The sequence below is a fragment of the Urocitellus parryii genome, chromosome 10 (assembly GCF_045843805.1).
Source record: "Urocitellus parryii isolate mUroPar1 chromosome 10, mUroPar1.hap1, whole genome shotgun sequence".
Taxonomy (NCBI): domain Eukaryota; kingdom Metazoa; phylum Chordata; class Mammalia; order Rodentia; family Sciuridae; genus Urocitellus; species Urocitellus parryii.
In genome coordinates, this window is record NC_135540.1 from 87699789 (window position 1) to 87713469 (window position 13681).

At 36.0% G+C, this 13681-nt stretch overlaps 1 protein-coding gene across 1 annotated transcript; it reads right to left on the minus strand.

Moving 5' to 3' along the window:
• Positions 1–2599: 2599 nt before the first annotated feature.
• Positions 2600–9501, minus strand: Areg (amphiregulin). Its single transcript, XM_026408482.2, has 5 exons — positions 9441–9501; positions 8177–8422; positions 5472–5673; positions 4629–4784; positions 2600–2693 (listed from the first exon to the last, which is right to left on the minus strand). The coding sequence occupies exons 1-5, from the start codon at positions 9499–9501 to the stop codon at positions 2600–2602; spliced, it is 759 nt and encodes a 252-aa protein (XP_026264267.2).
• Positions 9502–13681: the final 4180 nt, after the last annotated feature.

Genomic DNA, 13681 nt, shown 5'->3' on the forward strand with positions numbered 1-13681 from the left:
CTCTTGAAAGAATATCCTCCAAATTCAGACATTTGATTAAAAGATTGTGAGAAAATAGTCTCAAGGGGCATTTTACATGCCTCATAGATTCCAATAGAGATATCAGAAGTCTCAAGTGTAAAACCTTCCTGGTTCTCTCAAAATGCCATATTTGTAATATGCAAACCATTGCTGCCTCTATATAATGATTATAGTGAAAGCAGTGAATTTGCTTTCTTTTATAATATCTGGGCCTTCTATAATAAAGGCAGTACCATATTTTGACTCCATGTACTTTTATAATGAACAAGACTTGGTACAAGTTCTATATGGAATAGAAATGCTAATTTGGAATTAATGCAAAAATTATTAGTGTTTGTGGGAAGAGTAAGTGGCTACAATTTTGCCATTCTGAGTACTTTTTAAGAAAAGGAATGTTTAAAAATATAATGTTAGGAGCAAAATACCCTGGAGTACTGAAATTTCAAAACTAATATTCAAACTCTGAATCTGTTTGATTAAAAAAGTTTAATGAGCTATAAAATAAATACACTTCCATTAAATATTAAATAAATTATTTACAACTTGAAAAAATACTTTTTATCTCCATGCATCTCTTTATGTACAGAAATTATTTAGCATAAAAAAGTGACAATTGAAAGTTTAAAACCATCAGAACAAAAAGGTTCCATTTTCTTCACTGAAAGGAGGACCGATTCATCATTTACAGTTGTGACTTCGCAGTGACTATGATCTGATACCCTGTTAAAAAATAAAGTGTTAGAGAATAAGCTTAATTCCAACATAGTTTTAAAAAATTTCAATGAAAAATCAGCAATCAGAATTTCTGCCATTTTTTTCAAAATTGTTTTATGAAAAATGCTAAAAGCTTTTCAGAAACAAAATATTGCTTTAGCTTGAATTCTCTTTCATTTCTGCTTGGGTTATAGGCCTCCTTAGAAAACTAAAGATGCTCATACCAGTTGCATACATTTCTGCTTAATAAAAAAAGCAATAACCGTCATGAAAATTAGGTTTCCTAACTAAATCTACACAGTGGACATAATTAAAAACAGAGATTAAGTGGCTCATTGTACTTATGATATGCAGTTAATTTAGGATAATTAGTACCAAGAGCATAATAATAGTAGCTACCAGTTAATAGGCAGCTACTAAATGCCAGCACAGCATATTCCTTTTCCTAAAATTATTCTGGGACCTACACTGAGAAATCTTGATGGCACCAAATAACCAAAAATCTACCCTATTTATACTGGTGGTCTTAACTTCATTACAATAGGCCAATACATTAAAATTTTGATGTAATAAATACTGAGTATAACACTGCTATAAATAATGATTTATTTCATGAGGTATGGGACTAATTCTCTAACAGGCTGAGAATATAATATCTGTACCTAACCAATGTTAAATGGAGTGGGGTTCTCTAAGCATCAGAATCATCTGGAACACTCATTAAAGATAAAAATTTCTGATTCAGTAGATTGAGTATTGGGCATAGGAATATTCACATTTAACAAGCATCTCAAGTAACTATTAAACCCACTGACATTAGGAAAACAGCGCCTTAAGGAGGTGACATCTTCAATGTCTGAGGAGATGAAATTCCTTCTTACGACTGACTTTAAGTGTACCCTTGATTTCTTTTCCTCCCTCTTCCACTGGAAGTTTTCTTTCATGAACTCCTTTCTTCAGTTGTCAATGAATTATCCCTCTTCATACCTTCTTACCTTCTACTTACAACATGCTAACTCTCCCTTTTTATGTTTTGGTGCTGAGGATCAAACCCAGAATCTTGTACCTGCTAAGCATGCATTCTACCACTGAATCCTATTCTCCAATCCTACAGCTCTCCCTGTGGACAAAAGTGTGTATGTGTGTGTGTGTGTGTGTGTGTGTGTGTGTGTGTGTATTATTTATTTATTTACCAAGTTACATACCCCTCTCTCTGTTTCTACTTCCTTCCTTTAAAAGGAGTATTTAATCTACTGTCCCCACTTCCTCAGTCTTTTAGAACAAGCACCCTACTCTGGCTCTCCAATGTATGAGCTCAACCTATCATTACAATGTTCCCCTTCTCTAATATTCACTGGAGCCAGGCTGTTTTCTAAAATGATCTGTTTCATCTCTCAGTATTTAATACCCATCTTCCTTTTCTTCATAATTGCTTTTTACCAATCTCACAGGTCCTCTAAGGTTTACCTTCAATGTCATGCTAAATATATATAATTTCCTGCTACCAAAATGCCTCTCACAAGATTTTTTCATTCATCAGAAATTTTTCATACTCCATTGGTTCCTTTCTGGTGACTTCCCTTAGTATTCTGATTCTCTGCATTCTCCCCTATCTAAATGTTATGTTCCTTGAGAACTCTCTCACATCTGTATACCTTTTAATACTGAATAAGTACAGAGCCCATTCTCAATACCAAACTCAATCTCATACTCAAAGAATAATACTTTCATGTAGCCATTAAGAGTATGTTCATAATTAAAAACATATTCCTCATTTTTCTTGAGATTAATAGTGCTATATTTTTCACGAGTATAGGATATAATGTAAAGTCAAGTTTACAAGTCAAACCTGTATTATCTTCAGTTATGCTATAGCATGTGCATGTCCATTTTCTTGTTGAAGTTTCTTTTGTTCTTCTGCTTCTTCTTCAAATTCTCTGAAGTATCTTTTTCGAAGCCTTGAGAGAAGAAGATGTTCTACTGTTACTAAAATCCCATCCATCTATATGTTGACTGAGGTTTCCCCAAGTACAAGAGATTCCTTCTCATGAGCTCTTATAGACAACAGAGCAGCATACTTCATGCTAAACAAAAGCTTAAGCCCGACTATAAAATACCACCAGTATTCTCTTTTAAGGTGACATTTATGTTGCCTTTATATAAACATATTTCCAGAGAACAGAGGTTTAAATGCATCTTTAAGATGTAAACTTTCAGAAGGCATGGAACATATCCAAATGCCTTTTTTTTTTCCTGAAGAATTTAGCACAGCTGCCAAATACATACTTGGAAGAGATGGTGGTATAGTTTTATAACACATGGATTGATGTTTATACACACCAATTTGAATGATCAGAATTTTTTGAAACCAGCTTACAAAACAAGTTGTTTTATTTATTTCTAAATATAAACATTTCCTTCTAATTTCATACATTGCTATTAAAATTCAGTGTATTGAAAAAAAATGTTGCCACTATATAAGCAATTCAATTTTTAGTAGGTCTTTAATGAATCTACTAAACATTATCATCAAAATCATATGGACTTTCATTATGATATTTAAAGAAAAAATTTACTTTAGTTATTGAAAACCCAGTAATTATGGCTTAGGCTTATGTTTGTTTTGTTTCATATACAAAAAGAATACAAGAGTAAAGTGGCTTAATTTTAAGAGTGCTAACATGATAGCTTTCCATATTTTTCTAAAGGATTATTAAATACTGCAAGTTGAATGACTGAAAATTTTAATTATTGCAAAACACCTTTCTTAACAAGCACTTTTTCTTCTATCCCCCTATATCAAATAGTAATGATTTATCTGAGGATATCTTCCTAAACACATTTCTATATCTGACTTGAGGTACTAGAAGATCAGAATAATTCCAAGGTGTGCAAAACAAACTTAAACTATACATCAAGCTTCATGTGCCTGATAAAACAGTTCTTTACATGCCATTTTATCACTATCTGATCTGAATTTAAGATAATGGTAAACAATAGCAAAAGATAACCACTTCTTTCCTGAAGGACAGCAGTAGTAGATCATGTACAGGATCCAGTGAAAAGTAATTTACCAAGACCTAAAATTAGAATAATGAGTCCACTACTTTTCCCAAGCTCCAGTGGCACCTGAGTCATCACAGAGCCATTCATGCCCTCCCCCAACTTCCCTCATTCAGTATCTTCTGTTTGGTAGACAAAGCCGTTTTATGTACCCATCAGTGCCTACTACATAGAGCAGGCCAGTTCTAGCTTTCATTGGTCATGAAGAGAAGTATGTGATGTTGTTAGTAACAGAGGGAAGATACTGTTGGAGTGAAGCACTAATAGAATTGTTCTTGCTTCCTACACCATGCCATCTGGAGGAAATGTTTTGGTTACACTCTCATTGTTATTTGACAATAAGAAAATAGGCATAAACTGTGAATAAATTATCACCGTGCTATGAAACTACAAACTCAGGATTTTGCATTCCAAGACAAGCAGAGACATGTCTCTTCTGGGCTGCCAATTTGAGGTTCTTTGTGATTTTTTAATACCAAGGCAGTGTGTCTGATGCTATGAATCTACTATTATTTTCTGGGCAACATGCTTCATCTTAAAATATTCATAGAAGATACCAGCACTTTCTGAGATTTAGAAATAACTGAGAGGAAAGATGGCATGCAATAAAACCATCCATTTTTTAAGTTCAAAAAATTGCTATGAAATTCTGAAAGAGAACTTAATGTGTTGAGTTTCTATGGTAGGCAAAGTAATATAAATTCTGACTGTATTATTCAAAGATCATATGCTACCAAAAAATAACTAATTCAAAATATTCTAGTAGAGTGTGATAGAAATATTGAAGAAAATTAACCTTATTAGGAATTGTTAAGCTGTGCCATACTTACTGGACTGTAATAACAACAGCAACAGCTGTGAAGCTCGTAGCAGAGACAAAGGCAGCTATAGCTGCTAACGCAACTTTTGAGAAATCTCTGTCACCCATGCTGTGAGTCTTCATGGATTTTTCTCCACACCGTTCACCAAAATAATCATGATGACATCTGCAAACAACCCACATTTAGAAATTATAATCACTAAAAACGCCTTATATATTCCCAGTTCACCTTGTAAGTCAAAAACAGCTATGTAATTCCAACATTTTAAAAAAGTTATGTATTTGTATTTCAAAATCATGAGACACAGAACACATTCTAGCTAAATATCCATTAGTCAAGATTAGTTTGGGTGTGTTAGTCCAAGAAGACACACCTTGCTATTCTTTGTGCTTCTTTTATGACCAACTGATGAGTTCATTGACTTATACAGTTAATATATTCCACTATCATCTAATGTGTTAGCAGTTTGGGGGGGCTAGAAGACAAAGTGGCTAGAACAACATGAAAAATTAGGTGAAGAGTTTATTAAGAATCTTTTTTTTAAAAAATACATATTGTAAAACAATGATTTATAGCAGTGATCCTCAAAAATATAGCCCACAAATCCAATCTGGCCATTTGCCAGGTTTTTTACAACTCATAAGAATGAGATTTAATCCTTTTAATTGGCTATATAAGTAGAAATACAATCTCAGCCCACAAAACCTAAATATTTTCTACCTGATTACTTAATAAAAAGTGTTCTAATCACTGGTTTATACACTGGAAAAAAAATCAGTGGTTTCTGCAGCTAGGGATTTTTCAGATATGGTGTAGGAAATACATAGTTCTTTGTAATTCTTTGAAACTTACTTGCATGTTACTGCCTCCAGATTCTCTATATATTTGCATTCTCCATGAATGCAGAAATTTTGAAATTCTGCATCACATGGATTTTTCTTCTTTTTGTTTCTTCTATTTTTTCCACTTTTCCCTCCTTTTTTCTTTCTTTTGGGTTTATCTGAAGTCTTTTCACTTTCTGTTTTGTTTTTCTTGGGCTTAATTACCTGTTCAACTGAAAAAAGAAAATAAGATTTCTTAACAATCTCTCTCATCTTGAACATTATTTTGGATCCATGAGACAAAGAAATCAGAGCAGTGAGAGCCCACAGGGAGATAACAACCACGTTTGTTTCGTTATTTAACACAATACACACAATAAGTAGGCAGAGAATATCAGTTATATGGCAATTAAACATCTGAACACCTTAGTTATTTTATTTACACATTTTTATTTTGAATTATTTGTATTGAATTTGTATTATCATCATTAGTATTAATAGTAAGACTTATGTGTCTAAGAAAGTCCATTAAACATTTTTAGCATTTCTTGAATTTCTAATCATTCCACGTTCTTGGCAATGAGTATCAATTTACTTGAATCTAGATCATGACTGCATGCACTGTTAGCCATATGACATAATGAGGAAACTGAAATTTAGTAAAGGCAAGAAACTTGTCCTAGGATATATAGCTAGAAAATGACTGTGCTGGGATGACAAAAGCTTGTTATTTTTTCATAATACTCTTCCTTCTCTTTGGAAAGGTCAATGTCATTGATTAAAATGACATTGAACTTGGGGTTTATTTGCTGATTTTATTTACCTATATTGGCCCTGTGCTCACTATTATAGTTGGGAATTAGTAGACACTATTGGAGAGTGCAAAAAACTGAGGATTATATATTAATCCATTTTTCCAGTTCACAGATTACAACAGATCACAATTGATACCTTTCACAGTGCTCATTTCTGTGTTTGATCTATTTAAAAATAATCCAGGAATATTTGTCAACTGATGTCTCAGACATTTAACTTAACAAATCTATAGAAAGTTTGTTCAGGGTATAACTTTTATGCTAAAGTCATAGAGGGGAAGTTTCCATTTAGTGGTATGCATTCTGTTCTACTAAAACCTTAATAGGTTTATATGATGAACTATTTAGCAAGCAGATCCCAATGAAAAGAGAAAATAGCATTTATCATAAAGGTCACACAGTACCCATTAAATAGAAAACTTCAGAACCACAGTGTGAAGGTTAACAAGAGTATGATAAATAAATATTATGAATATTTTGACAGGCTATTATAATAACACTAACAAAATTCAAATTAGGAGAACTAACAGGTGGTTATGCAATTTTTATATTGAAATTTTCCTCTGATCCAAAAAAGTACAAGTTAGAGTAAGTCCTCTAAGAGAAGCATTTTAAATGAATATTACTCTACTTTATCAGAGAGATTACAAATCATAGATAGTGGCAAATAATAGTATCTATGCTAAAGTGTGGCAATGGACATTATACCCATGGACATTTAACTGAACAGCTTTCCAAAGAAGTTCTTCCAGTGATCTCATACTATTTTATAATGCATTGCAATCTGAGCACTAGTTATTAGCCCTAGTAATAATGGATTCAGCTTTCTGATGTCTTAACAACTTATATATAGTTAAGAGACAAGTTGCTAGATACCTGGATGGTCTAATCTCATCCAACTGTAAGAATTGCAAGTGAACCTTTTCCCTAGCCCAAGTTCAGAAGTAAGGGAGTACAGAGGTCACTACATCTTTGCCCAGCTCCTACTTAAACCACTCTCTTTCCCTCTGGTTCCACTTTTCTCTCTTCTCTAGCTTTGGGATTCAGGGAGAGGAGAAGTCAGGGAAACTGGTCAGAAAAGAAGAGGCCTTAAAAAGCTCTGAAGCTTTCTTTCCCTGCTCCAGATGGATGCCCCCAGTACATGAGATCTGACTTATTGATGGCCTCTTCTTCCATGAAACTCCAAAGTAGAATGAGGGTACTGGGCAACATTTATCTCTTTCTTTGGTATTCATTTAAGTAAAGGGTCTTTTAAAAAGATCAGATAACAGGAAAAGTGAGTCATATTTTAACTAACAAATGGAATTTGGAGTTAAATCATGATTTTAGTGATATAAAATTTATGCATACTTGTTCTTTATTATTTCTAGAAGGCATTATTGTCATTATCAGTTTCTCAACACCAAGTATTTTAAAGGATAAAAGTCAAATTCCTCCTGTCCCATTTACTTTTTTCTGTTGCCCTGTGTTAAAATGCAGTTATCTGGGGAAGGATGAGCTGGGGAAAGGGGATACAGATGCTAAGAAACAAAGCAAATAGGAATGGTTAAGGTCTACTTCTGTCTCAGATTAGAGTTCACATGGCATAATGTGAAGGAACATAATATCTGGAATAAAACAGAATGGGGTTCTAATTCTGGCTTAACTGCTACCTGTGCAGCCTTGGGCAACACAATCTTTTTTAACATCATTTATTGCATCTGTAAAATGAAAATAATGATGCCTACACTTAGTAAAGTTGAGAAGATTTGATTTAAACATAACATCAATTAATCCTCTAGACATAGGGATGTGATCCTATATAGAACTTTCTGACTCAGTTTTTACCTAGAAAGGTATGCAATTCACACTTTTCTGACGCAGTTTTGCTCCTGTAAACCCACATCCCTTCAGCTACATTTCCCCTTTAACCTCTACTTACCTCTGACTGAATCATCCACGATGTAGCCAGATATTTGTAGTTCAGCATCATATTCTAAATAGTCATAGTCAGTTCCTGAGGACACTTCAGTACTAGAAGGCGTTTCAGTCACAGGGGAAGTCTCAATTCCTGGAGTCGTCTCATTTCTTGAAGCAACCTCAGGTCCACTAGTACTGTGGTTCTTGGACAATGGTTCCCCTTTCCCAGAGTCAGTGTCATTGAGATCCAATCCAACAGCATGATGGCCTGCAGGGGAAAGATTAAGGAAAGAAAAGATGAAGCAGGGTGCCTCTCTCACCAGCCAGCTATGTTAAGTAGAAGTGTTTATCTTCTGATATCAAAGCAGTTATTGCACATGTGCTATTGTTTTTGATTGAGTCACTTCACATTTTGCCAAGAAGCAAAGTCAGCTGTTCCAATTACAGAGCTTCTTTTATCCAGGGTTTTCTTTCCACAGATAGTCTACATTAATCTCCACATTTTAAAAAAGGGCCAAATTAATGCAACATAAACACTTAACAGGTAATATCTAAATATTCCCATCACTTTGCATTCCAAATTCATTTGTATTGCTAAAATGCTATCTTGCCCCATCTTTGTAGGTTCTACATAAAGACTAAATTTTCTTAACATATGCTCACATTTTTTAAAATCATGTATATATAAAATGTAAAAGTCAATGTAAAAAGTAATATCAATTTAATAATTATCATTGCCATTTTTTCATTATTATTTTTATTTACACAGGAAAGAAACTTGACTAGGTAAGATTTTGGGTCCAGAGTTTCAAGACAGTACTTTATCTTTGTTTTAGGTCTCAATAAAACAGCATCAGAAAGGTGATTTTAATCTTTCCGCAGGACATGAAAGTAAAAGGTGAAAATACAATCAACTAGACAAGAGGAGACAGAGAATTTAGGCAGGAGGCACCAAACACTCCTGGTTCAGGAATTAACTACTCTGTTGAAATCTTTCGGAACCTTTCTTTATCTGTACAACCAAAGGTTAAGATGAAAGGATCTCTAAAGTCTCCATCACCTGGACTAAAGTAAAAGTACAAGTATTCTTCAGGACACTCCTCCTGGCTGGATGCTAGAGACACTTGTCTGGGTTTTCTCTCTTCTCCAAGGGAGTAACCTTAGAGGGTGATCGCCTCCAGCGGGACAGATTTCTTTTTGGAGAAGCAGTAGCAACATTCAAAAGGCGACAGATTCTGCCTGCCTGGAGAGAATCACCAGGTAGTTCAGAGCCAGCAGATCCTCACCTGAGCCGAGGATCAAGAGCCACAGCACCACCGGCGCCTGAGGCAGCAGCGGAGTTCTCATTGGTCCCTCGGGACGTCGGCGTCTGGGTCTCTGGGGCAACTCAGACGGCAGCTACTGGCAGAAGGAAGAAGTGGTGGGAAAAAAAGGGCACAAGAGCGGCTGTGCTCCTGTGTTCCAAGGCCCGGCCCGGCCCCGCCCGGCTCGGCTCCGGGTGATGGGAGCCGCCGGCGCCCTGGGCTCCACGCAGGATCTCTGGGTTGCTACTGGCTCGCAGGCAGCAAGGTGTGCGAACGTTCGCTAGGCGCCCGCGCACCTGCCGCTTTATAGGGCCGGGCGGGGAGGGAGCCACCGCCTGTGACGTCACTACCGCGGCTGTGGGTGGAGGCGGGAGGCCGCCCCAGAAGTTACTACCCCAAAACCACACACGGATGGCGGGGGCCACACCTCCCTCGTGCGTAAAGAGCCGCGGGGAGGAAATAGAAAGTCAAACCTCTAGGTGCAAGGAGAAAAAAATATATATATATCCATATTCTAGAGTGGAGACGTAGTACTGGACAGTCAAAAGTTCCAAAGTTTCAAACTATCTGAAAATAAAATAAAATAAAATAAAATAAAACCTCTGTATATATTTTGGTTGATCTCAACGACAGAAAAGTTCCATGATGTAAAAGTACTGTTAAGACCAAGAGTGACTAAGCAAGGGTAGCTTGTCTTTAGTGAAGATAAATGAAGTTCATTAAATGAGGAGAGAATCTCCTAAAGGGAAACTTCTTCAGGTGTGATGGGCTTTCATCCATCAAAGGCCTTTTGCCACCCACTTGAAATGGCCAGAATTTCAAACCATCTCCCTCCTCACTTTTTAGGTGGTTCAGGGTTCCTGGCCAAAATTAGTATTTAGTGATCTCTTACTATGCACTTAAAATTTTACCTATACTATCTCACTCAGTAACCTGTTGGTAAAGTCTCATCTCCCCATTTTACAGGGAGATAAAGGGCAGATTTTACAAAGCAAAGAAGAAATTGACACAGCATGTAATGGCAAGTGTCAGGTAGATTTGATTCAAATTCATATGGCCCTGAAGTTGGCCTCTTGCCACTCTGATAAAGAAATATAGGACTAAACTGATCTCTGAAAAGAGGATTTCTGGGCAGAACAATGCTTAGGAAGAATCCATCTCTGCTGGTAACATTGACATTTGGGCAAAGGGTAGTGCCAGAGGCTCTGCCTCTCAAATCCCAAGATAAAAGAGTCAGCTTCGACCACCCTTTTAGAACCCAGAAGGCATTTAATCATAAGTAGATAAAAATGTAGAGGAGAGAGGGAGCTGCTGAATTTAACTTTGATGTAGTGGCAGCTCCAGAACTGGAATTTTCCTGACTTAAGGAAGAGAAACAAGTTGCATTGTTCTCCCTCTTTAACTGTCTCCTTGACCTGGAGATACATATCTCTTCCCTGATAGTGCCAGTAAAACAGCCTTTTTAGGAATGTGGGTCACAGTGCCTCTTGTCCTCATTCTGAGAAACTTTTAAAAAGCTTACTGGCCTTTCAGTGGTATATCACAGTGAGTAGGCTAAATAATGCCATACATTTTGCAGAATAAAATGAGCAAGAGTCATGAATCTTGACTTCGAGTCAACATTTGTTGAAAGTGCATTTTGTGTAAACCACCTGTTATATTGTTATGGGGGCAGGGGGTGGGAGTTAAAGAGGAAGATTAAATAGTCACCAGATGCCTGGGTTTCAGGAGTTCGGTGGTGTGGCCCAGACAGAATCTCTGGTTATCCTGGGAAGTTTGAGGAAAGATGGAGAGACCCCCTGAAAGGCCTTCACAGCAGAAAGTTCAGATTAAAAAAAAAAGACCCAATGTTGAGGTGTGACCAAGTGTGGGAACTAAGGCTGGAAAGGTGGCACTGCATATTCCAGAGTGAAGCAGGGGCCTGCACTGTCATCCTTTTTGGTGGATGAGGCGATTGTGATTCAGAGATTAAGACTTGCCCAGAATTTCAAAAGGTGATAGTAGAGATTTTGTTTGAAACTCAGGAAGTTGGCTTATAATGTACATTTTGTTTCCCTAGGTGTCAGTTTTGTTCTGTTCCTCCAATTTTCCTTTTATAAAATTTATTTTTTAATTAACAAGTGAAAATTATAGCTATGATGTACAACATAATGTCTTGATATGTTTTCACTTGGGCTATATCGAGCTTTTTAACATATGCCTTACCTCCTATTTTCTTACTCTTTATTCTATCATCAGAAATGGTCCGCTTTCTATTTGAAGTGAAATCGGATTCTTTACATTAGAAATTGCTTAGTCTTTCTCCAATTGGAAATTCAGAGGATGATAATTTACATTTCTGTGGCACATAACCTAGATCGTGGAAACAGAATAGCTTAGAGCTTAATATGAGATTTAGAGTTGAATCAATCTAGGTTTTCATATCCAAACTCTACTACATACTAAATTCCTGATATTTAAAAAACTCAAATTCCTCACCTGAAAATATGAATAAAGAAACACCTACCTGCTATTAAGCAGGTCAAAGGAGATAAAATATATAAATACGTAGCACAGACCATAGCATATGTTAAGTCTCAGTAAACGGTAACCTTTACATTATGAAATTATGCTATTGCAAGCACATTAAAGAACCAAGTAATTTTTATAAATGGAGATGCTCACAGAACAAGTGAAATCATCCCCTTCATTATTTTCAAGCCATGAACTTTGTACATACTTCACACTAAGACTAACCATTTTGAGCGGCTTATGATGCATCAAAGGGTAGCATAGGGGCATCATCATAGTCGCATCACAGTGCATCACCTACTGATGTGTCATGACATTCTGGAACATGTGCCTGAGTCGTAAACCAGCTTCATGTAAATGAAGGACTCTCTATGTTCTGCATGCTAGCTTGAGACAAAAAGGAATAATTTCAACAAATTTGAATAGGAACTCTACATTATCCTGATAAACAGATAGTTCCCTAACTTAAGAGGCTAAGGGCAGCCTAAGTCAAATGCCTCTAACCTGCCATCCCTGTTGGTGCCTACTATCCTGTATCCTAATATTTGAAATGCTCATAAAAAAACTTACTTTTATTCCACTAAAATATATGCTGTAATCAAAACTCTGGTCATGAACTTATTCAAATGACCTTTCATTTTTACAGACAGTGCAAAATCTGAGTATTACAATATGATCAATTTTATTATGAGTCATGAACCCCCAGACCACAATTTAAAAATTCTCCTTCTATAGATAGTGTTTCCTATGTCATTAACAAACATATTAATTCTATTTAGATGTTTATAAGGTTCTACTTTTGTCTTGGAATTTACCCATGCTACATAATTATTTTATTATTATATTATTTCTAATTTCTTCGAGAAAAAGAGCCTACAGGCACAGTGGCACAAACCTGTAATCCCAGTAGCTTGGGAAGCTGAGGCAAGAGGATCACATGTTTAGGCCAGCCTCAACAACTTAGCAAGGCCCTAAGCAACTTAGTGAGACTCTATCCTAAAAGAAAAAATAAAAAGGGCTATTGATGTAGCTCAGTGGTTAAATGTCTCTGGGTATTCCTAGTATACCCCCAACCACCAGAAAACCCTTAATTGAACTTGGAAGTTGAACAACTCAACACACAAAGCTAAATTATTTGTCCTTTACTACCTTTAACATAACTTTTGCAGGGCAAGGATTGGTAGATGTGAATGAAAGCATCAGGAGATACAACAGAAACTAAGTAAACCCAATATACAAATAATTTCATTTATGCAAAAGAAAAAATATGAATCTTCTAGGTACTTCATTTGTTTCATCAAATACATTTTGAGAAGTAGGCACTATTCTAGGCACTGGGGAGAGAACTTTGAATAAGTCACAATGTCTTTGTTTTCAAGGACTTTATATTCTATACAGAGAAACAATATCTAAAATGAATTTGGAAGTGAAAAGGGCTAGAAAGGAAATAAAATATGTGAAATAGAGGGTTTGAAATGGTGCAGGGAGACGATGCAGAATAAAACACAGTCCCTACACTTAGTAGTTCACATTTTCTCTTTAGAGGAGTACAATGGCAGGATAATATGGAGAGTAGTATCCTACTGAATAATAAGTGTGGATGATCAGAGGTATAGAGACACACGTGGGCAGGAAGAACAAGGGATGCAAAACAGATATAAATATTGAATTGGGCCTCAGAAATGTGGAGGGGTAGGACTTTTAATCTAGGA

Bases quoted from the DNA above. Each gene is read 5' to 3' on its own strand.
- Areg (XM_026408482.2), bottom strand. From the start codon at position 9,501: ATGAGAACTCCGCTGCTGCCTCAGGCGCCGGTGGTGCTGTGGCTCTTG. The intron at 8,423-9,440 runs GTGAGGATCTGC...TTTCCCCTGCAG, and splicing joins GCTCTTGATCCTCGGCTCAG to GCCATCATGCTGTTGGATTG. The intron at 4,785-5,471 runs GTAAGTTTCAAA...GGTTGTTTGCAG, and splicing joins CTGGAGGCAGTAACATGCAA to ATGTCATCATGATTATTTTG.